Genomic DNA, 22,278 nt, shown 5'->3' on the forward strand with positions numbered 1-22,278 from the left:
TCGAAGATGCATATAATGGTGTTATGGAAGATGTAAGTGGGAATATTAAGTTAAAATAACAAAGTTAGTCTAAATTTATATGTTGCACGAATACGCAATACATGTTAAAAGTTAATTATCTTGTCAGCGAACTAGATTACAAAGAATTTAAAATTTTTAATAAAATACATATTAGTTGCCAATGCAAGAGTAAAAATGTACTTATTTAAACACCAAAAAAGTTTCGTAATAAAAACAATTACTGACAAATTTTACATTTATTTTTATTTTTTAGCTTGAAGACATAGCGCAAGTAAGCCTGGCGTTACAACCCGTTGTGAGTTTATCAGTAACAAAACAACAAAAAGAACTTGACTACATGGAAACTGAACTTAAAAGTGCATTAAAATTGTTTGTTAAAGCTTTAAAGCAGCTTGAGCTAACAATGACTGCAGAAATGGTTCAAATTCAAATCTATGTTCCACTGGCAATTGCTGTAGACAAGGTAACTCTGCTTACAAATAAACGTAAATATTACCTTTGCTAATTCATTTTGTTTTTGTTTCTATCACATATACTAGATAAATGACGCTAATTTCGGGGCATTACTTGGAGGTATGGTTGCATACGCAGGAGGTTTATTGTTTGAAAAGCCATTTGATGCTGTAAAAGGAGCTTTTGAGGTGCAGTTGCGTTAGTTTTAGGGACTGTGATGTTGATGAGTAAATGTTGTAAGATTTTAACAAATATAACCAAGTTTAAAATAAATAAAAAATATGTTTAATTTATTTAAATATTTTGTCTTTATAAATATGCTTACGTCATTTACGTTAACAAATAAGGTTTACAGGTTATCGATGCTCTTTCTCGGAAACCAGATTGCGATGCACCATCCATAGCCCAAGCCTCCATTTACCTTGAGGAAAAGTAAGACAAATTTACCCGAAAACACTTTTTATTTGTTAATTAGCTTAATTGCACTTGTACAATTTTGTGTTTAGTTTAAACTTTGCGTACGAGTTTCAGTTGATTAAGCCAGAAGACCTTGATTTTACGACTATGGATGCTTCAGTCGTGCCCGCAATAATGTTGAGCGAACTTGCTAAACACAAAGGAAAGCTGCTCGCAGAACTTCATTGTTTATTTCAAAACGACAATTCTGACGTTGTTCGTATTTATTAAACTTTAACCCTAAATTTGATGATGTTAAACATCTTATATAAGTGTTATTACATAACAAATTACTTTTAAATACCTTTATTGTTATGATTGTTTAGGTGATAAACTTGGAACGATTAATAGATAATTACTTTAGGGACGGAGCATTAAGAATTGGGCTCATATATCGAATTATGAATATTGACGTACAGCTTAAGGTTAGAAATTATATCTTAATATCTTAAACAAGGAGTAATACAACAATGAATTATGTTTGCTGAATGATTGTTATTTGAAAACAAAATAAAAAACAAACATCACTTAACAAACAACGACCATGGTGCAAAACCATGATTTTTTTGTTCAGGCTATATCTTACAACAAAGTTCTCCTTGACGACGTTCAAAACACGGTCGATGAGGCTGTCGCTCATGCTCAAAACAGTGTACCTACTTTCATAAAAATGTCGTTTACTGATCTATTATCAGGTTTTTACCGCCGTTTTTAAATACAAACATTTTTACAAGGTTAATATATATCAATTATATTAGATAAAAGTTTTTTTTTATTAAAGCATGTATCAGGAGCAAGAAAACATAATAATGAAAGAAATATACGAGCTTTCAAAGTCTTATCAATTTCTTTGTTTGTGGGATTTTGATGTCCTAAGTAATTATTATGGATACTTTAACGACGAGGTAACAATTTTATAAAATCAGTAATTATTTTTAGTTAAAATTTGGCACATTTTTTTTGTTTAAATTACGTCTTGTAAATCTTATCAATACGTTTAATAATTTGTCAGAAATAAAATAAAAAAAATTATAAATATTCTAAGGTACTAGTGTCGAATACGGGTCAATTGATGGGAATGCTTGAGTTGCTATCTATTCCAAATAACTTGGAGGGACAACGAGATGTTTTTTTAAATATTGTCGCATCCTCAGCTGGCCCTTCTTCTCACGTGTTTAACTCCTTTTGGGAGTATAACAAAGTATTTAAATAAAATATTGGTTACCACGTATGCTTTTTTTATGTAATTGTTAATTTAAAATTAAATTCAAATGAATGAAATTTGTATAGGTGTATTTATAGTTTTGTTTTGATTTATAGTTTGGTTTAAAACACAGAATTCTTGGCTTCAAGTTAATTATATAATTTATTGCAATATTTTAAAGGAAACTCATCCCGAAGTATTTGAAGAACTTTATCTTAATGGTAACTTTACCATTAAAATAAACATTGGCCCAAATGACGTTACTACAATAGGGTGCACTAATTGTTACAACGGGCGATTGGAAGCGTTTTACATTGAGCTGGATGGACAACCCCAAGCTGTTAACATTCATCTAAGTGCGTTTAACTTAATTGAAGCTTTTTTTGGACTAAAAAAGAGAATATCCGTTACTAAATCTGAGTTTAAATTAAAATACAAAAAATATTTTTTCAGAATTAAAAAAAATAGTTACATAAAAATATCTTTACAGAGTCTATGTCAGGGTATCGCACATGGGGGATTCGAACTTTTTAGTACCATACAACAACGGAACAAATGGACTTCAACTTTTGCAACAAACTTCTGAGAATAGTGACGGTGGTCACGTGATGAGTTTTGACATGTCAGATTTTGTGACGTCTATAGCTGACCCTGCCCTCGGGAACAAATTTTTGAATGAAGTATGGTTTTATGTTGTTATTCAGCCTATACATTTAAAAAGTTATTAAATATTTATTTTTTTATTTAGCCTGTTCAGTAATTATGTTGTCTTGGTTTCAGATTTTAGGCTACTAGTTGAATTTTTAAACTGTTTGAATTAACTAAAACTGAATTCAAGTGGGGTCGTTATTGTTTTTACTTATGTTTTTAGAAACATATCTTCTGCGAAAACAGCAACGAATTTTTTGGTTCAAAACCTTGTAAAAGTCCCTATGCTTCTTACGTCGTAGTTGTACCAAAAACTGAAGGTTTGGTTTGTAGTTTGGATCCTAACAACATCGTATCAGGAACTAATTGCCAAGATCTTGACTATACAAAGTAATATAAAATTATGTAAAGTAAAACTTTCGACATTTTGTGAATTCAAATTTTATTTGTAACTTCAAATTTTTTTTTTCAATTAAAACAGGTTTGATACAATTCGTGTTTACACGAAGATTAAGTCGTGGAGTAACTATCCAACAAAACCCGACCCAAGTACAATGAAAAGGTAAATATTAGTTTTCGAACAGGTTTTACTACAGCTAAAAATATTTAAACGACCGATTTTCTAAGTATTGTGTCGTTAAAATAGCATTTTTGCTAACGATAATAAAATTATATTACAAAAAATGACAGAACTTTTAAAAGGTAACCATTTTATGAAAGTCCGTTAACAATTTATTTATTTGTTTAGGTTAATTAAAGAACTGTCGAAAAAAAATCAATAAAAATTTAATAGGTAAAATCTTGGTAAAAAATTGGTGTTGAATAAAAGAACCTAATTGAATATAATTTTCTTATTTTTTTAAATTTAATGCCAAATTGGCATTTTAATAGAAATATTTAAATGAAGTCAAACACACGTCGTAAATACAAAGCCTAATTAATCTATTTCGGGTTGAAATTCAAATTAGTACTAGCCACTTACGTCTTTAATTAAAAAAACCTTTAATATTTAACCGCCATTTCATAGTAGGTTTAACAATAACTAATATGGAAAGACAGATTGGTTTTAATTAGATCAGTAAATTGTGTGAGTTGATTTAAAACGCAAAACTTGTTTTTATTTATAAATCTTTTTTTTCGGCAGACTGACTTAAACCAAAAGTAACGTTGTGAAAAATCAGCTTTATAAGTTTTTACCGAAGTGTTCAACACAGCAACATATGGAAAAGCGTTCTTTAGACTGATTTGGATATATTATTTAAGCAAGTTTGGGAAAATTGTGCAACTATTATTGTTAAAGATCAACACTTTATAAAATCGATAAAGTTTGTCTTTCTTAAAAATTTATGTAAAGTATAATTCTTTTAAACAACTAAACCATGACAAAGTCACCAATATCTCATTAAAACATTTTTGTATGTGTAAAAATGCGTTTAAGAATTTACTTAAACAAATGCTACTTGAGCCATAAGGTCGTGAAAATACATAAAAAATGTTGAAATTAACTTTAATTGCAATTTAGTATAAAAAACATATGTGTGCTTTAGTATAAAAAAAATTTGCCCTGAAAAAATTAGATGCAGAGATAACAAAACATATTTTCAACTTGTATTGTTCCTTCTCTTCATTCTTCTTCTTGTCTTTTATAGGTAAATTAAACTTGTCTCTTATAGTAAAAATGTTTAACTTTAATTTATATTTTTTAAAGCTTTTTTTATTATTATATTTTGTTTAACTTGCCTAATATATAAAAAAAATAAAATGTGAAGAAACCAAAAAACATACCAATTGTAGCTGCTGCTTTTTTTCTTTTCGCATTGTCTTCTATTTTTTTATAATGTATATTGCTTTAGTTTTTTTGGAAATAAGCAGCACATTATCATACAACGCTTGCTGATGTTGCCGTATTCAGGCAAACACGTTAAACAGCGCTTTATAACAACTTTAAAAAAAACAAATGCATTTTTTCTTTTTGTTCTTTTTTAAGAAACTTTTTTACCCACTTTATATATACTTTTTATATATACCTTTGTTCTTGATGTGGGAAAGTCGAATGTGCAACCTAATCATATAGTAACAACTTTAACCACAACCGAATCTCAAGTTGCCTGTGGCGGTTTGGAATATTATAGATCATAACTGCCCAATAATTATGCTGCTGATTAAGTGCTGGCTTAGCGGAGTTTATACCATTTATGTCGCCTTACTTAAGGGCGTTACAGCATGAGGCAGTGGGGATATTCTTACCACTACACTACGCTGCCGATATATATTTTTGTTGTTGATGTGTAGATAGACTTTGATGTGTAGATAGACTTAGTTTCCTTTGTCAGTTTGGAATATAATCAATTATAATTGCCCAATAATGACAATATTTTAGCTGCTGATTAAGAGCTGGCTCAGAAGTGTTCTGACTACAGGGACGCGAAATTTGAAGGATTGGAAAATAGAGGAACGGAAGTTGAAGGAACAGAAAATGAAAGAACAGAAAAATAAAAAAAAACGAATTATAGGGAAACAGAAATTAAAGGATATTATTTTAAAAATAAACGGGCATTCACAAAATAGGGTAAGGATATGCTGGGGTTATAAAAAATTAAATACCGCTTATTAGTTCTCAAAAAAATGACAGTCATTTCAAGTAAAAAGTTGACGATTTCGCGTTTTAGAATTTGAGATTCCGCCCTCTCCTATTTTGCTTATATTCATTTTCCGTTTCCTTCGTTTTCAGGTTCTTTATTTTTTTTTATTATTTGCCGTTCCTTTATTTTTCGGTTTCTTTATTTTTTGTTTTCTTATTTTTTGGTTCCTTTATTTTCCGTTCTTTCAATTTCGATTCCCTAATTTTCATGGACCCCAGACTGCTCCAGACCATAGAGATACTAATATATATATATGTATATAGAGATACTAATATATATACTGCTCCAGACCATAGAGATACTAATATATATATATATATATATTAATATCTCTATGGTCCGGAGCAGTCTGGGGTAAAAAAAATATATAGCGTGGTGTTGTAGTCTGGAGCATAGAGATACTAATATATATATATATATATATATTATTGTTGATATATATATATATATATATATATATATTAGTATCTCTATGCTGTATATATTAGCTGTATATATTAAACAACACCACGCTGCCGGTCTTTTCTATTATTTCGTTTTTTTTTCCATGTAGATCAATATGTAATTTGAAGTATTTCATTAATGGACTAAAAGTATGTTTATTAAAAAGATATGCATTTAATTTAAATAAGTTTACTTTAAACAAGTATTTGTTACATACGAGTGGTGAATATGTTGCGTGAGTGTGGCACCAAGCGACTATCACTGTTATTACATCGATTTTTAAGCTTTTCAGTTAGTTAACAAAATCTCCCGGCAAATTGGAAATATTTTTTAGTAAAAGAATTGAGAAAGAGATACGCGGTCAGCAGATGAACGAATAGTAAAACGAAACTTCACGTAAGTTAAAAAGTTTAACTTAAATTTTATTCGTGTAGAAACACATGCAGACAGCCTTGGCGCAAAACAAAGTACAGATAAGGTAACCAGACACTTCGGCCCCCGGACACTTCGGCCAAAAATTTTTTTTCAAAACAGCGGGGATTTTGCATTTTAATTACCGCGATAAATTTTATTTTCGCGTAGTTATATACAGTTTTTTAGACAGTATTTGAAACAAAATGAGCAGTAAATTAATATTTTTTATCAATAATAATGTGCAAGAACATGTTATCTTCCTTTTGCCGTGTCAATTTTTTAATTTTACAAACTAAAACCTATAAAAAACTAATTTTAAAAGCGCGCGCTTTTAGGTGACGAAGGACAATGCATAATGATATCTCGTATTTTGCCAAATAGTGCCGCCTTTCCAAACAATATTTGAAGAAAATAGAGCGTTAATTTTTTATTTTTTACACTGAGGATTATGCATAAATATGTTATCTTTCTTTTCCCGTGTCAATTTTTTAATTTTACAAACTAAAACCTATAAAAAACTTATTTTGAAAGCGCGCGCTTTAAGGTGACACAAGACGATGATGCATTATGATATCACGTGTTTTGCGAAATAGGGCCGTCTTTCTAAACGATATTTGAAGAAAATAGATCATTAATTAATCATTTTTTACACTGAGGAATGTGCATAAATATGTTATTAGTTATTGCCCGTGTTAATGTATATAAATTGATATACTAAAACACAAAGAATAAAAGGTTTAAAGAGTTGCCAAAAGATTTGTCCTGCAAAAAAACGGCGGGGAGTCGGCGATGAAATTCCCGTGTATAAAGTCAGCTTTTTTTTATAGGTTTTAGTTTGTAAAATTAAAAAACTGACACGGGAAAAGAAAGATAACATATTCATGCATATTCCTCAGTGTAAAAAACAAAAAATTAACGCTCTATTTTCTTCAAATATTGTTTGGAAAGGCGGGACTATTTGGCAAAATACGAGATATCATTATGCATTGTCCTCCGTCACCTAAAAGCGCGCGCTTTCAAAATTAGTTTTTTATAGGTTTTAGTTTGTAAAATTAAAAAATTGACACGGCAAAAGAAAGATAACATGTTCTTGCACATTATTATTATAATAAAATATTAATTTACTGCTTATTTTGTTTCAAATACTGTCTAAAAAACTGTATATAACTACGCGAAAATAAAATTTATCGCGGTAATTAAAATGCAAAATCCCCGCTGTTTTGAAAAAAAAATTTTGGCCGAAGTGTCCGGGGGCCGAAGTGTCTGGCATTCTACAGATAATACTAAAGGGTAGCCAGTCACCTTTTGACTTTGGCTTGCACACACTTCTAACTTCTGTTGCCGTCGGCCGAAGTTTATTTTTGTTAAACAGTTGGGTGCTCACATTTTAATAACCTCAAAAAATGTTTGCTGGCCGAGGTGCCTGGCATTTATACTAAATTACGAATGCCAGACACTTCGGCCAAGACACTTCGGCCAAAATTTTTTTTCAAAACAGCGGGGATTTTGCATTTTAATTACCGCTGGAAATTTTATTTTCGCGTAGTTTTATACAGTTTTTTAGACAGTATTTAAAACAAAATAAGCAGTAAATTTATATTTTTTTTAATAATAATGTGCAAAAACAAGTTATCTTTCTTTTGGCATGTCAATTTTTTAATTTTACAAACTAAAACCTATAAAAAACTAATTTTGAAAGCGCGCGCTTTTAGGTGACGGAGGACAATGCATAAGGTTATCTCGTATTTTGCCAAATAGTGCTGCCATTCCAAACAATATTTATAGAAAATAAAACATTAATTTTTTATTTTTTACACTGAGGATGGGGACCGGAAGCTTCGGCCAGAAGGTTCGGCCTGCAAAAAACGCGGGGGTCGGTGACGAAATTGCCGCGTAAAATGTCAGCTTAAGACCATATTTTACCGATATTCAAAATAAAATTTCACAAATAGTATAATACATAAAAAATTTTTAATAAGTTGTTACGATAAATATAAATGTAAGTTTTTAGAATATATATTTTTTTTTAAATTGTTGTCTTAAAAATGTCTTTTTAAAACGGATTAAAGACGGGCGCTCATGCCCTACAAAATTTACTTTCGGCCTGCATAATTTTTCATCTAACTGCGGGAAGTCCACGACGTAAAGCCCGCGTTTGATGTCAACGTAACACCGTATTTATCGAAATTCAAAATTTTACGACGAATCGCTCTCGGCCTGCGAAATTTTTCATTAAACTGCGGGGAGTCTGCAACGTAAAGCCCACGTATACCTTTAACGCAAGACCATATTTTACCAATATTTAAAATGAGATTTGACAAAAAGTAAAATAGTTAAAAAAGTTTTTAACCTGTTGTTAAGATAAATATATATGTTAATTTTTGGAATATTTATTTTTTTAAATTTTTTTTCTCGAAAACGTATTTTTGAAACGCATTAAAAACGAACGCTTTTGAGGTAAAAAATTCGTGCTAGAGTACATCACATTGATTTTAAACTTATATTATCAATATTTAAAACGAAATTACGAATAAGTTTAATTATAATTTCAATCCTACTGAAATAAAACGCATTTCTAAAAAATTAAAAAACCATAACAAACACATAAGCATAAAATTTTACGAAAAAAATAAATTGCTTTAAAACAACTATTTAAAAGATAAACATCATTTTTTTCACGCTTTTGTAGTCAATCCAATATATAAAAAATTCCAAGTTTATTTAATATACAGCCCATTATGCATTGTCCTCCATCACCTAAAAGCGCACGCTTTCAAAATTAGTTTTTTATTGGTTTTAGTTTGTAAAATTAAAAAATTGACATGCCAAAAGAAAGATAACTTGTTTTTGCACATTATTATTAAAAAAAATATAAATTTACTGCTTATTTTGTTTTAAATACTGTCTAAAAAACTGTATATAACTACGCGAAAATAAATTTTCTCGCGGTAATTAAAATGCAAAATCCCCGCTGTTTTGAAAAAAAAATTTTGGCCGAAGTGTCCGGTGGCCAAAGTGTCTGGTTACCCTAAATTACTATATGGGGAGTTGTGAGGGAATCTATGTAAACATTAGCAAAAATTTGTGGAAAGCGTGGCAGGACGTACTGACGTAATATTTGTACTTTACAGTGGGTAGCGAAAAGCAAGAATAGTAGTATTTACCTTAAAAGTCAAAGGGTAATGTGGGATTAACTTAAAGTGCAAGAAATAATGTCGAATAGATATAAAAACTCTGCCCCCTTCTGCATTTTGCAAATTATCTGTTAATGCACATAGGCTGGTATTTCACCCACAGAATGCCAGACACCTTGGCCAAGACACTTCGGCCAAAAATTTTTTTTTTAAACAGTGGGGATTTCACATTTTAATTACCGCAAAAAATTTTATTTTTGCGTATTCCAACACAGTTTTTTAGACAGTATTTAAAATAAAATAAGCAGTAAATTAATAGTTTTTTAAGGAATAATGTGCAAGAACATGTTATCCTTCTTTTCCTGTGTCAATTTTTTAATTTTACAAACTAAAACCTATAAAAAAACTAATTTTGAAAACACGCGCTTTTAGGTGACACAAGACAATGCGTTATGATATCACGTATTTTGCGAAATAGGGCTGTCTTTCTAAACAATATTTGAAGAAAATAGATTATTAATTATTATTTTTTGGCAACTCTTAAAGGCCCGTTCACACGGCGTATGCAACGTAACGTAGTGTAAGATTTCGCAACCATTTGAAATGAACAGAGTCGTTCACACGTACGAAAGTTTGCGTAAGTTACGTAAGATTTCGTAAAGTTTTGTAGCCGAAGCAAAATTTATGCAAGATTTCGTAAGCGGTATACTTTTAGTAGATATTTTGTATTTGTTAATCCCTAGAATCCGTAAAGTTACGTAATGCAACGCAGCGCAACGCAACGTTACCTTGTCATGTGAACAGGCCTTTAAACATAATTTATCAAAATGTTTAAAAAGTTACCAGAAGATTCGTCCTGCAAAAAAAACGGTGGGGAGTCGGCAATGAAATTCCCGTGTATAAAGTCAGCGTAGGACCATATTTTTAAGTATATATATAAGTTTTTATTGGTTGTAAAGCAGTTAAGTTAATGACACATGTTAGTTTTTAGAAAAACCTTTTTTTGAAACAAATAAATGCACATAAGCTGGTATTTTACCCACAACTTTCTGCCTTTTCCTTTAGATTTTTTTTCATGTTAAAAAATTTGCCCTGTGTACCTAAAATCTATGTGAAAGTATTCTGGCATAATACAACAGTAAGTATCATTTTTGTTTTCAGTGTCAAAAACTGTCAAAAGCATTCAAGCAATAATACAATTCTGTGTTTATTTGTTATATATACTTTGCAAAAGTGGCATCATCTTATACATATATTTATACATAACTTAATTAATGCAATTTTTAAATTATTTATTTTATGACTTTGTTAATATAAATTTTAAATAGTGAAAACGGTTAAGAAAATAACAAAGTACCTTTGCGCGTTGTTCAGCCAAAAAATATTTAATTTTTGCCTATTTTATTAAAAAAAGTTATCCATGATATTCAGTAGAACTGATTTCTTATAAATTGAATCTATTAACTAAAAAATTTCAGAAACTGACAAAATCAAATTATTAAATTATAGCATAATAATGCTAAAATATCTACCTTGTTTATTTATTTAAACCAGGAGCATTGATAAGATAGTTTGTCACATAAATACTCCTAAGATACATAGTTATAGCAATTAGTGAATAACATATTTGTTTTAGTGGACACTCTATGTTTTTTTCTTGATTTAATTATTAAAAGGCCGACTTTAAAGTCTTATGATAGAGTAGCATTTGTTACCTCAACTCACTCTTCGGCTGTTTGTGATGAACGTTAATATATTTTTCGATAGTAAATTTGCCAATTGCTTTTGGATCAGCAAGATATAAAAGTCTGTGTAGCACCAACTTTAGGGCCATTGAAAGTATGGGAGGGGGGGGGGGGGGTTTAACCCAAGTTTTTTGCTTTAAATAGTATTATGCAGTTGTTGTGTTATAAGTTTTGCTTTAAAAGAAAAGTTGCATATATTTTCTTTTTCTTTCTAGATTTTGTTATTAAAATAGGTGTTTTGCAATAAATTTGTCTTTAAAACTTTAAAACTGTAACCAATTAAAAAAAAACATGGAGGCCAAATCTGACACAACAACAAATGTTTTAATTATAAAGCAACTGAAATTATTTCGACAAAGTATGACAGAAGAAGTAAGTCTAATTAAAAAGGAAATTATCAACCTTGGAGAAAAATTTAAAATTTCAAATTCTAATAACTTGGAGGAAAAAAGAGAGTGTATTGGTCCAAATAATATGAATTTAGAAGAATTTCCTAAAATTGAAAAATATTTTGGAAACACTGATGTAAATTTGCAAACAAAGTTTATTGAAAGGGTAAATGATTTACCCAACACTAAACACACTACGGATAAAAATAACACAGTTAGTGAAACCAAAAATCCTAATACTGATAATCTACGAAGCAATATTATTCATTTACAAGTTCAAAATTCTTTAGACGATAATCAAATTATACAAAATAAAAGTATGCGCGGTAATTCAAGTTTTACTACATTAGCCTTAGTTAATTCAAGTGAGAAAAAATTACACATTTCACCAGAATTGTTTACAGAAATTCCTAAAATTAAAGAAGAATTGGTATGTTCAAGTAATGCAAATGACCTAGAAAACAGAAATAGAGATTTTACCCCACTGACCTCACTTATTTCAGAACAAGAAAACTTAATCATTTCACCTGAATTTGTTGGTAACAATAAAGAAAAAAAGGCATATTCAAGTATTGCTAATAACTTAAGAAGCAGAAATAAAGCTACAACTGACTATCGAAGTTCTTTAGCTTTAAATATTGCCTCGAAATACAAAAAAAAGAAACAGATAAACAAGAAACAAAATTTAAAGAAAAATTGTGACAGGTTAAAAAATAACTCAAGTGGAAATAAACGTAAGGGGGACACACATTTCAAATGCAAACATTGTAATAAAAGTTTTAAACATGATTTTCTTCTAAAGAGACATATCCGACTGCATACCAATGAAAAATTAGTTAAAAATTCTTTGGGTAGTCAAGCAAATATGTTAAAAAGGCATATTTCAGAACCTACTGATGAAAAACAGTTTATATGCATGCTTTGTAATAAAAACTTTTCCCAAAAATCTAGTTTAAAACGCCATATTTTAACTCACACTAATTCAAAATCATTTCATTGTACACACTGTGATAAAAGGTTCAGTCAAGCAAGTAGTCTACATATACATGTTCGACTACACACCGGTGAAAAACCATATCATTGCACTCTTTGTGATGAAAAATTTCATAAAAAGTATTATTTAAAAACCCATATTGTTAAACATACTGGTGAAAAGCGGTTTAAATGCACGCTTTGTAGTAAATGTTTTCCCCATAAGCATTATTTGAAAAATCATATGGTAACTCACAGTAATGCAAAACCATTTCATTGCACACGTTGTGATAAAACATTTAAACTGGCCCATTCTTTAAAAGAACACTTTCGAAACCACACAGGTGAAAAACCATTTCATTGCACACAATGCGACAAAAGGTTTAGTCGAGCCAATTGTCTAAAAGGACATCTTCAAATACACGCAGATAATATTGAAAAAAAATTTCAGTGCACGCATTGTGATAAAAGGTTTAGTCGAGCTAATAATTTAAAAAGTCATGCTCGAAAACACACAGATGAAAAACCATTTCATTGCACTCATTGTGATAAAAGGTTTTGGCATGGAAGTAGTCTTAAACAACATATACGAATACACACTGGTGAGAAACCATTTACCTGCACATATTGTGATAGAAGGTTTCGTCAAAAAAACGCTTTAAAATGTCATATTCAAATACACACTGGTGTAAAACCATTTTCTTGCTCTCTTTGTGATAAAAGGTTTAGGCGAGGGAGTCTTCTAAAAACCCATTTTCAAAAACACACAAGTTAAAAATAATTTTATTGTACACAATGTAATAAACACCTTTCCATAAACCAAATTTTATAAATAATATTCTAAAACACTTTGGTAACCATTTTGTTAAACTAACTTTTATGCAACCATTGTAATAAAAGTTTTATTTTGCCTATACCGAAGGCAAAAAAACTGTTTACCGCACATGAAATGAGTATTTAACTACAGGTTAAAATTATTTTGTAGTTTTTTTTTGTGTTAAATTTTGACAAAATCACTTATCAAAACCATGAAGTTAATGTAGTTAAAAAAAGGATTTGTGTGTGACTATGTATTAATAAAGTGTTGCGATGTCACCATATTTGTACAAATTACTTAAATTTAAATCATTTTAATGTGCATGCTATGCTTATTAATTTAAATATTTTTGGTTTAATTAAACATACACAGGCGAAAAAATATTAACGTACTTGTGATAACTTTTGTTAATTTATTTTACTTTCTTTTTTTAAACACCTTCTTTTTGATAAAACATTCTCTTGTCTTTGATAATTTTTGTTTATACATTTAGTAGAAATTAATATGGTGTAAAGGTTGTTTAAATTTTTTATTAGATTTGTTATTATGATATTTTTCACCAATTTAATTTTTTTTGTAGATTTTAGTAGAAACAACTGTTGGCTTTGTTAAGTATGGACACATCATCTAACAATACAAGTAACCTTTCAATTTTAAAGGAACTTAAATTATTTCGACAAAGTGTTACAGAAGAAATGAGATCAATGCAAAAGGAAATTGTTAATCTTGGAGATAAATTTACAAGTGTCAATCCTGATAATTTTAATGCAAATTATGAACACTGTAGTAATTCCCAAGATGAATTGAAGAATTCTGAAAAAAATGATGCTAATTTACAGGCCAAAAATTTTAGTATAAATAATATCCCTAAAATTGATAACACTACTGATAAAAATGACAAAGATGTTAACTCTAAAAATATGAATACTAATAAAGTAAATCCAAACAATTTGGTCCCTGCTGCTAAAGAAATTCCTGCAGTTAAAGAAGATTTGGAAGTTTAAGTTATGTTGGCAAATTGTCTAAGTTTAAAAAAAACAACCAAACTAAAATAAGTTAAATAAAAATGGTGTGTTAGTTCAAACAATAGCCAAATGAGAAGTTAATTGTGTGGTTGTTTAAAAGGTAATACAAACAAAAAATGTATATACACACGGGCTGCAAACTTTGTTAAAAAAACATGTTGTTCAGTTTGATTAAGGGTTTTACTTTAAATTATATCTCAAAAAATCATTTTTGGATACATTTAGATTTTAAAAGTTACCGTTGTTAAGTTGATTTTGAGTACCTTATGTTGTAAGGTTTGTGTAGAAGTTTTTATGGTTTAGTTTTTGATGACACCTTTGTTTGGATTAAGAAGTAATTCTCTTATACAAGGTTTTGGGTTAAAAGTATTTTTTGTTATGTGTGTTTTATTTATTGCAAAAATATTTCAAAATGTGTGACAACATTATAAGGCTGCTTTTATAATAAAAAGAAACTTGTACAAAACACTATATTTATAACATTTAATTTTTGCCCTTGCATATTATTCTATGCTGGAAAAATAATTAAATTTATTAAATGCTGAAATTTTTTGTGTTAAAACTACCCTTAAAATTTTTTTTATTTTTTTAGATATTGCAAGGGGCTAAGAGGTTATATGAAACAGAAATGGAAAAGGTGGGTTATATCTGTTAAATAAAAATTATTTTTATTTAAACATTGCGAAAATTTGGACTAAACATAATCTACAAAATAAATAAAATACAAAAGTTATTTACCTTTTTTTCTAATTTGACAGCTTTGTAAAAACCATGCCCTGAAAAAAGAAGAAATAGAAAGTTATCATGAATAATCAATAATGATTGTTATTGAATCACTAAAAAATTACCCAAATCTTCTCAAAGACAAAAACTTAATAGATTTTGTGGAAATTCCAAATTCAGAGTTTAAAAATACCAATGAAAGAAATTGGAGGGTATGTTTGTCATACTTCGGTACAATAAAATATATTAAACTAAAGAATTTAACTAAAGTAAAATAAATTTAAAAAATATTACTTAGATGAACAAAATTCTTAAAAATGACCTAAAAGAAGCTACTAAGAAGTACAGAACAGTAGAATTAGAATTGAGAACCGTTCAAAGAAATCCGCCCGAAAAAAAAAAAGTAATTTTTTAAACAAATTCTACTAAACTGTTAAATAAAAGTAAATTTGTTTACATTATTTAGTTATTAAAGTAACAGAAAAAATCTGTTTTCGCTAGTTTCAATTTAACATGTTAAATTTTTTTTGTTGTTTGCTTGAAACTTTCGGCAGCGTGGTGTAGGTTTAAGAACACTTGCTACACCGGCGTGAGGTCGTAAGTTTGATTCCCACTGCTCATATGCTGTAACGCCCTTGAGTAAGGCACTATAAACGGTATGAACTCCTGCTGAGCCAACACTTAATCTGCAGCATAATCACGGGGCAAATATAATATCCCAAACTGCTGAAGGCGACTCGAAACTGGGACAGAGTAAATGATGTTAGTCTATTTTTCGGTCGTGCATTCAACCTTTCCACATCAAGGATATATACAAAAAAAAAATATTTCAGGAAAGTGAACACCCCCAGACAAAATCACCCGCAACATCAATAAAACAGAACCAAGTGCAGCCAACTGAAAAAGTAAAAATTTTAAAAAGCTTTTTTTTTAAATTAAGGTCATTTAGATAGTTCAAATTTTAATTAGATTTTGTTATCTTGTCTAATACTTAAGTTGCCTTTAATAGTATGGCAAACTGAAATATTAATGATTTTTATTATCTGATAATTGGTAGATAGAAGATTCGGCCTGCAAAAAAACGTAGGGAGACGGCGACGAAATTGCTGCATAAAATAATTAAAAACACAATACATAAAAAGTTTTTATTATTTGTTACGATTTTAATGCGAAATTACGAAAAATTTTAAATATATTTTCAATTATAATTAAAAGCGATAAGTCATAAAATTTTGCACATCATTTAACTTTTTGCAAAATTTTATTTCGAATATTGGTAAAATATGGTCTTGCGTTAAATTTACACTTCTTGCAATTAGATAAAAAATTTTGCAAGGCAAAAGCACTTGATTTTAATCCATTTTAAAATTACATTTTGGAGATAAAATTTAAAAAAAAAAAATATTATAAAAACTAACATATATATTTATCGTAACAACTTATTAATTTTTTTTTTTCATTATACTTTTTGCCAAATTTTATTTTGAATATCGGTAAAATATGGTGTTACACTGATATTTTACACAACAATTTCGTCGCCAAACTCCCGCGTTTTTTTTGCAGGCCAAACCTTCTGGCCAAATCTTCTGGTCCCCTGATAGTTAATCCGGTATTTGGGTTTGAAATTGGCTGAAGTTTGTATTCTTTGTATTTTTCACAAAAATTCGAAAAAATTGTTTATAGCTTCTATCTCAGGGAAGTTAAACCATGACAACAGTCAAAATTTAACTAATGACCCGATGTCTTCTGAACACTACACTGCTCTGTCAGCATTTAAATAAGCCTACATTAATGAACCTTCCATAATTCTTTTGCTTAATAGAAGTAAATATCATTTGACATATTGTTTAATACATATTTTTTTAAACAGAGCGACTTAAATCTTGCCACTGAAATTGAAATATGGAAAAAAAGTTTTTTCAAAAAGAGTCAGAATTAAAAGAAACCAAAAAGAAACTTTCTATGGTATCAAACAGCAATGGTTACCAACCTAGACTATATCGTAGAGTAAGATTTATTTTTATATAAACTTTAAGCAATAGTTTTTTCAAACTCCAAAAATGTAAGGTCCCTGATAACAACATGCTTAAATGCTATTACAACCGAGTAATGTGTTTAGCTCTGTGAAGTAACAAGCTGATGAAATTTAGACAGCTGAGTAATGCTAGACTCATATGCTTTAACTTTAAGGCTCTGTACCGAAGTAAATCTAAATAGAGACTTTAAGTTATTTCTAGTGGCTTTTTTGTCTTTTTTAAATTTATATTTCTTAGTTCTAAATAAAATATAAGTTTTCACAGTATTACAGCTCATCCGATGTTAAGATAAGCACAGAAGATATTCTTGGTAAAGGGGGTTATGGATGTGTTCAACTTGGTTTTCTTAAAGATTGTGGAGTTGTTGCTATTAAAGCACTCTCATTATCAGGAGCCAAATCTAAAATGGAAATACGAAGAGAAAAGTAATTTGATTTTTAAGACCTAAAAAATTTGAAGTAAACTAGACATCATTATTAAATTCAATAGATACAAAAATAGAAGAGATAAAATAAATATTTTATTTTTGGTTAAGCCATTTACCAGATAATATGTTTTTTGTTATGAGATTGGCCTACTGTGTTGCAAGGTAACTTACAGTAGTAGCAACATTAAATCTGGGTAAAACAGACTATTTCAGTTAATGCCACATTTATTGTATTGGGTTACCATTTGACTGTACTAATTTATGCGCCTAAGGAGATCTGTTATCAAAACATTAAGAATTCCAAATGGAACTTTTTTGTCCTATAGACGGTTTCTCAGGCCTCTTAATCAATGGCAGATTTTCTTAGGCCATTTACACTAACCTTAGTAGGGATCAACTGACAACCATTCAGTTGTTTTTGTACTTTAATTTTTTATTGTGATAGTCTAAATATCCTAAGATTTCGTTAAAATAGTTACATATGTGATTTAGTTTTGAGTATTACTTCTATTTATTAGAATTATGCATGAAATTGATATGTGTTTACGAGCCAGACACCCTAACATTGTCAGTTACATTGGCTATACAGAATGGGGGTCTCTCAATAAAAATCAAGCCAACACTCCATCAACAGTTGGAATTATTATGGAGTACATGGAGTGTGGCAACCTTGACACACTAATGGTTACAAATCTAAATAAAATCAAAAACATACCAATGGTTGTTAGGCTGAGGTTTGTTTGCGACATAGCATGTGGAGTTTCATTTCTCCACAACCTAGAAAAAGACCAAAGAATGACACATGGAGATTTAAAAATTGAAAATGTTCTTCTTACAAGTGATCTTCAGTGCAAAATTTCTGACTTTGGTGGATCTGACTTAGCAACTAATACTGACCCTTATGAATCTGATGATATTCCTGCCAAAAAAAAGGGGGAGCATACTTGGGTCTACACAGCTCCAGAAAAATTAGAACACCCAACGCTGAAAGTGACAACAGCAATGGATGTGTACAGCTTTGCCATTATGGTTTTCATGATTCTTACCTGAACCACCCCTTATATAAAAGGTACAATAAAAAGAGATGATCATATGAGTTTGATAACAGAGGGCAAACGTCCTGAATTTCAAGTTTCCAACCAAGATGAATTTTTAGTTTCATTCCTTCAACGTGTAATAGAAAAATGTTGGAAAACTGATCCAAAATTTCGCCCTTAGATGGTTAAAGAGCTGGCAAAGCAAAGTAGGGTGGAAATAAAGCAACATATTGTCAACATCTTTAAAGAAATGGAAACACCATTTAAATCTTTTACTCCCTTTGGGCCAATTGGAAGTTCCAGTGAATAACATTATTAAAAATTTTTGTGTAAATAAAGTAAATGAACACAGTATAAAGTTATATGCTGGATTAAACCTTAACGTTCCAAAATAGATACATTTTTAACTTATTTTGTTTAGTTAACTTAATGCATTGTTTTGTTGATCGCTGTATATACAAACTTTTTATCATGTAGAAACTCTATGCACACATATTATGAAAATAAAATTTTCACTGCATATTCGGTATAAAAGTAAGCAAACTAGATTTAACAAACAAGTATTTAAATATATTAAACAAACAACTAGATTTATTTAATAAATAAAATATGGTTTGAAATTATTTGATTATTTTTAACATAAATTTTATAAATAAAAAAGATATGCATACACATTAACTCAGAATATTGCATATTTTCGATTTTTAATAAACAAACAAGCATTTATATCTATTATACAAACAAAGATTAATATTTTAACCCAGTTTTAAGTTGTTAATATCAGGATATACATTATACTAAATTTTAAATTCCTAAAATTAATTTTTATTAAATAAACAAGCATTTTTTTTAATTCATTTTCGATTTATAAATATTATAATTTAATTGACGAAATTTAAAAACCTAATAATATTCTTTAAATTTAAAAAAACAAACACTTAGCAATTAGTGACAAAAATTAAAATTTTAAGTCATTTTTAAGTTACTAATATCATGATATACAATTGACCAATATTTGAAAAATTAACAACCTTTAACTTTTATTTAACAAACACCTATTAATTAATAATTCATGAAGAAAATTAAAATTTTAATTCATTTTTAAGTTTCTAATATCATTATATACAATTGACAAATATTTGAAAAATTAACAACAACCTCTAAATTTAAAAAAAAAAAAACACCTAATAATTAGTAATTAGTAATAAAAATAAAAATTCTAATTTATTTTTGAGTTAATAATATTATGATATACAATTGAAAACATAATCTGATAATAAACAACATACTAAAATTTTTAAACTTTATATACACACAAACGAAAGTTATTCTATTTCAAAATTCGGATTAGTAAAAATAAAAATACGAACAACTAGATTTATTTGATAAATAAAATATGGTTCGAAATTATTTGATTATTTTTAACATAAAATTTTTTCAGATTTTTAAATTTTAAGGAACAAAAGATATCGTTTTTCAAAATCGGGACCAGAAAGAATAAAAATAATAAATATAATGACAATAACAATATGTTTCGAAATCTAAGATTTCGAACCATAGTCATTTTTTTAACCCAGTTTTAAGTTGTTAATATCAGGATATACATTAAACCAAATTTTGAATTCCTAAAATACATATTTCATTTTTAATAAATAAACAAGCATTTAAATATATATAAACAAACAAAAATAATTTTTTTAATATGTTTTCTAACTACTTATATATTAAAATACATTATACTAAATTGTTATTGCTTAATATCGAACTATAATTTTTAATAAACAAACAAGAATTCAAATATAATAAACAAACAAAAATTACATTTTTAATCCATTTTTGAGTTAAATAATATTATGATATAAAACTGACCAAAAGTTAAAAAACTTAAAAACGAACTCCAAATTTTAATAAACAATACTTATTACTTAGTAATTAGAAATATTTAAATTACCTAAAATAGAAGGATTGGAACATAATATAATGATAAACAACATATTTAAAATTTTTAAACTTTATATACACACAAACGAAAGTTATTCTATTTCAAAATTCGGATTAGTAAAAATAAAAATACGAACAACTAGATTTATTTGATAAATAAAATATGGTTCGAAATTATTTGATTACTTTTAACATAAAATTTTATAAATAAAAAAATATATGCATAAACATTGACCAAGAATATAACATACCTTTGATTTTTAATAAACAAACCAGCATTTAAATATAACAAACAAACAAGAATTATTTTTTAATTACATTCAAATTATAAATATTATAAGATAGAACCGACCAAAATTTAAAAACCTAAAAACAATCTTTAAATTTTATTAAATTAACACCTATTAATTAGTAATTAGTGACAAAAAATAAAATTTTAATTTATTTTTGAGTTACTAATATTATGATATACAATTGACCAAGATTTAAAAAATTAACAACAACCTTTAAATTTTAATAAACCAACACCTATTAATAAGTAATTAGTAATAAAAATTTTAATTTTAATTCATTTTTGAGTTAGTAATATCATGATATACAATTGACCAAAATTTAAAAAATTAATAACAACCTTTAAATTTTAATAAACAAACACCTATTAATTAGTAATTAGTGACATTTAAGTGTCGTAAATAGGAGGTTTGCGATTTGTTAGGATAATAACAAACATACTAAAAATTTAGAACTTTTAGTTTTAAAGAACAAAAGTTATCATCTTTTAAAATTCGAGCAAATAAGAATAAAAACAATGATTCTTTTTTATAAATATAATTTATTTAGTAGGTTTATTAATTAAATTATAAATTTAAATATGAACTTTTTTATATTTAAACCTAATTTTAACAAACGAACACGCATTCATTGATATTGTAATAGAAAAGTAAACTAAATTTAAAAGCAAAATACCAATCTTAATTTTTTAGTAATCAAACAAGTATTAAAATATAATAATAACAAAACAGTTAAAAAAAAAAATTTTTACACATTTTTGACTTATACTTTAACATTTTACTTAAATTTTCAACGAATATTTTTTACTTTAATAGACAGCGAAAAGGACGATTTTTGACGGCGACCAGAACGCTATTAAATTATTCAAGCGTTAAACTCACACTGATTCGTTATTTTATAAAAAAACTAAAATAATGATTAAACGATATTTAGCTAGAGTTAAATCTTCATTTTAAATAGCAACATACAAAATAATAATACCAACAACATATTAAAATTTCAGAAAATTTAATCTTTTAATTTTAATAATAAAATATATTAATTAGTAATTAGTGACATTTAAATGTCGTAAATAGGAGGTTTGCGATTCGTTGGGATAATAACAAACATACTAAAAATTTAGAACTTTTAGTTTTAAAGAACAAAAGTTATCGTCTTTCAAAATTTGTCAATTAAGAATAAAAACAACTAGATTTATTTGATAAATAAAATATGGTTCGAAATCGTTTGATTCTTTTTATAAATATAATTTATTTAGTAAGTTTATTAAATAAATTATAAATTTAAATACTAGAACAATAGAAATAAAACTAGTCCAGACCCGCGACCTTAAAATTAAGTTAGACCCTAGAACAATAGAAATAAAACTAGTCCAGTCCGGCGACCCCAAAAATAAGAAAAGATAAAACTTATTAAACAAAGAAAAAATAAAGCATAACCAACGCGATAAAAATTCATT

General features: G+C 28.0%; 3 protein-coding genes across 5 annotated transcripts; all 3 read left to right on the plus strand.

Annotated features, from left to right (window-relative positions):
* The first annotated feature begins 6,180 nt into the window (after positions 1-6,180).
* Positions 6,181-15,984, plus strand: LOC145751866 (uncharacterized). Its single transcript, XM_082567992.1, has 5 exons — positions 6,181-6,264; positions 13,920-15,001; positions 15,123-15,299; positions 15,386-15,490; positions 15,921-15,984. The coding sequence occupies exon 2, from the start codon at positions 13,954-13,956 to the stop codon at positions 14,341-14,343; it is 390 nt and encodes a 129-aa protein (XP_082424118.1). The 5' UTR covers positions 6,181-6,264; positions 13,920-13,953; the 3' UTR covers positions 14,344-15,001; positions 15,123-15,299; positions 15,386-15,490; positions 15,921-15,984.
* Positions 11,385-13,720, plus strand: LOC145751863 (uncharacterized). Its single transcript, XM_082567988.1, has one exon. It carries the CDS (start codon positions 11,453-11,455, stop codon positions 13,295-13,297), a length of 1,845 nt encoding a protein of 614 aa, XP_082424114.1. The 5' UTR covers positions 11,385-11,452; the 3' UTR covers positions 13,298-13,720.
* Positions 15,533-19,119, plus strand: LOC145751864 (uncharacterized). 3 transcript variants are annotated; one of them, XM_082567989.1, is made up of 4 exons: positions 15,533-15,992; positions 16,958-17,094; positions 17,388-17,548; positions 18,069-19,119. In XM_082567989.1, exons 2-4 carry the CDS (start codon positions 16,990-16,992, stop codon positions 18,598-18,600), a joined length of 798 nt encoding a protein of 265 aa, XP_082424115.1. In that variant the 5' UTR covers positions 15,533-15,992; positions 16,958-16,989; the 3' UTR covers positions 18,601-19,119. The 3 variants fall into 3 exon arrangements, with proteins under 3 accessions (XP_082424115.1, XP_082424116.1, XP_082424117.1); XM_082567990.1 differs by lacking the exon at positions 15,533-15,992 and having other exon boundaries at positions 16,014-17,094; XM_082567991.1 differs by lacking the exon at positions 15,533-15,992 and having other exon boundaries at positions 16,014-17,094; positions 17,396-17,548.
* Positions 19,120-22,278: the final 3,159 nt, after the last annotated feature.

This window comes from Corella eumyota, chromosome 5 (assembly GCF_963082875.1).
Source record: "Corella eumyota chromosome 5, kaCorEumy4.1, whole genome shotgun sequence".
NCBI classification, from domain to species: Eukaryota; Metazoa; Chordata; class Ascidiacea; order Phlebobranchia; family Corellidae; genus Corella; species Corella eumyota.

Bases quoted from the DNA above. Each gene is read 5' to 3' on its own strand.
- LOC145751866 (XM_082567992.1), top strand. From the start codon at position 13,954: ATGGACACATCATCTAACAATACAAGTAACCTTTCAATTTTAAAGGAA.
- LOC145751863 (XM_082567988.1), top strand. From the start codon at position 11,453: ATGGAGGCCAAATCTGACACAACAACAAATGTTTTAATTATAAAGCAA.
- LOC145751864 (XM_082567989.1), top strand. From the start codon at position 16,990: ATGGAAAAAAAGTTTTTTCAAAAAGAGTCAGAATTAAAAGAAACCAAA. The intron at 17,095-17,387 runs GTAAGATTTATT...AAGTTTTCACAG, and splicing joins AACCTAGACTATATCGTAGA to TATTACAGCTCATCCGATGT. The intron at 17,549-18,068 runs GTAATTTGATTT...TCTATTTATTAG, and splicing joins ATGGAAATACGAAGAGAAAA to AATTATGCATGAAATTGATA.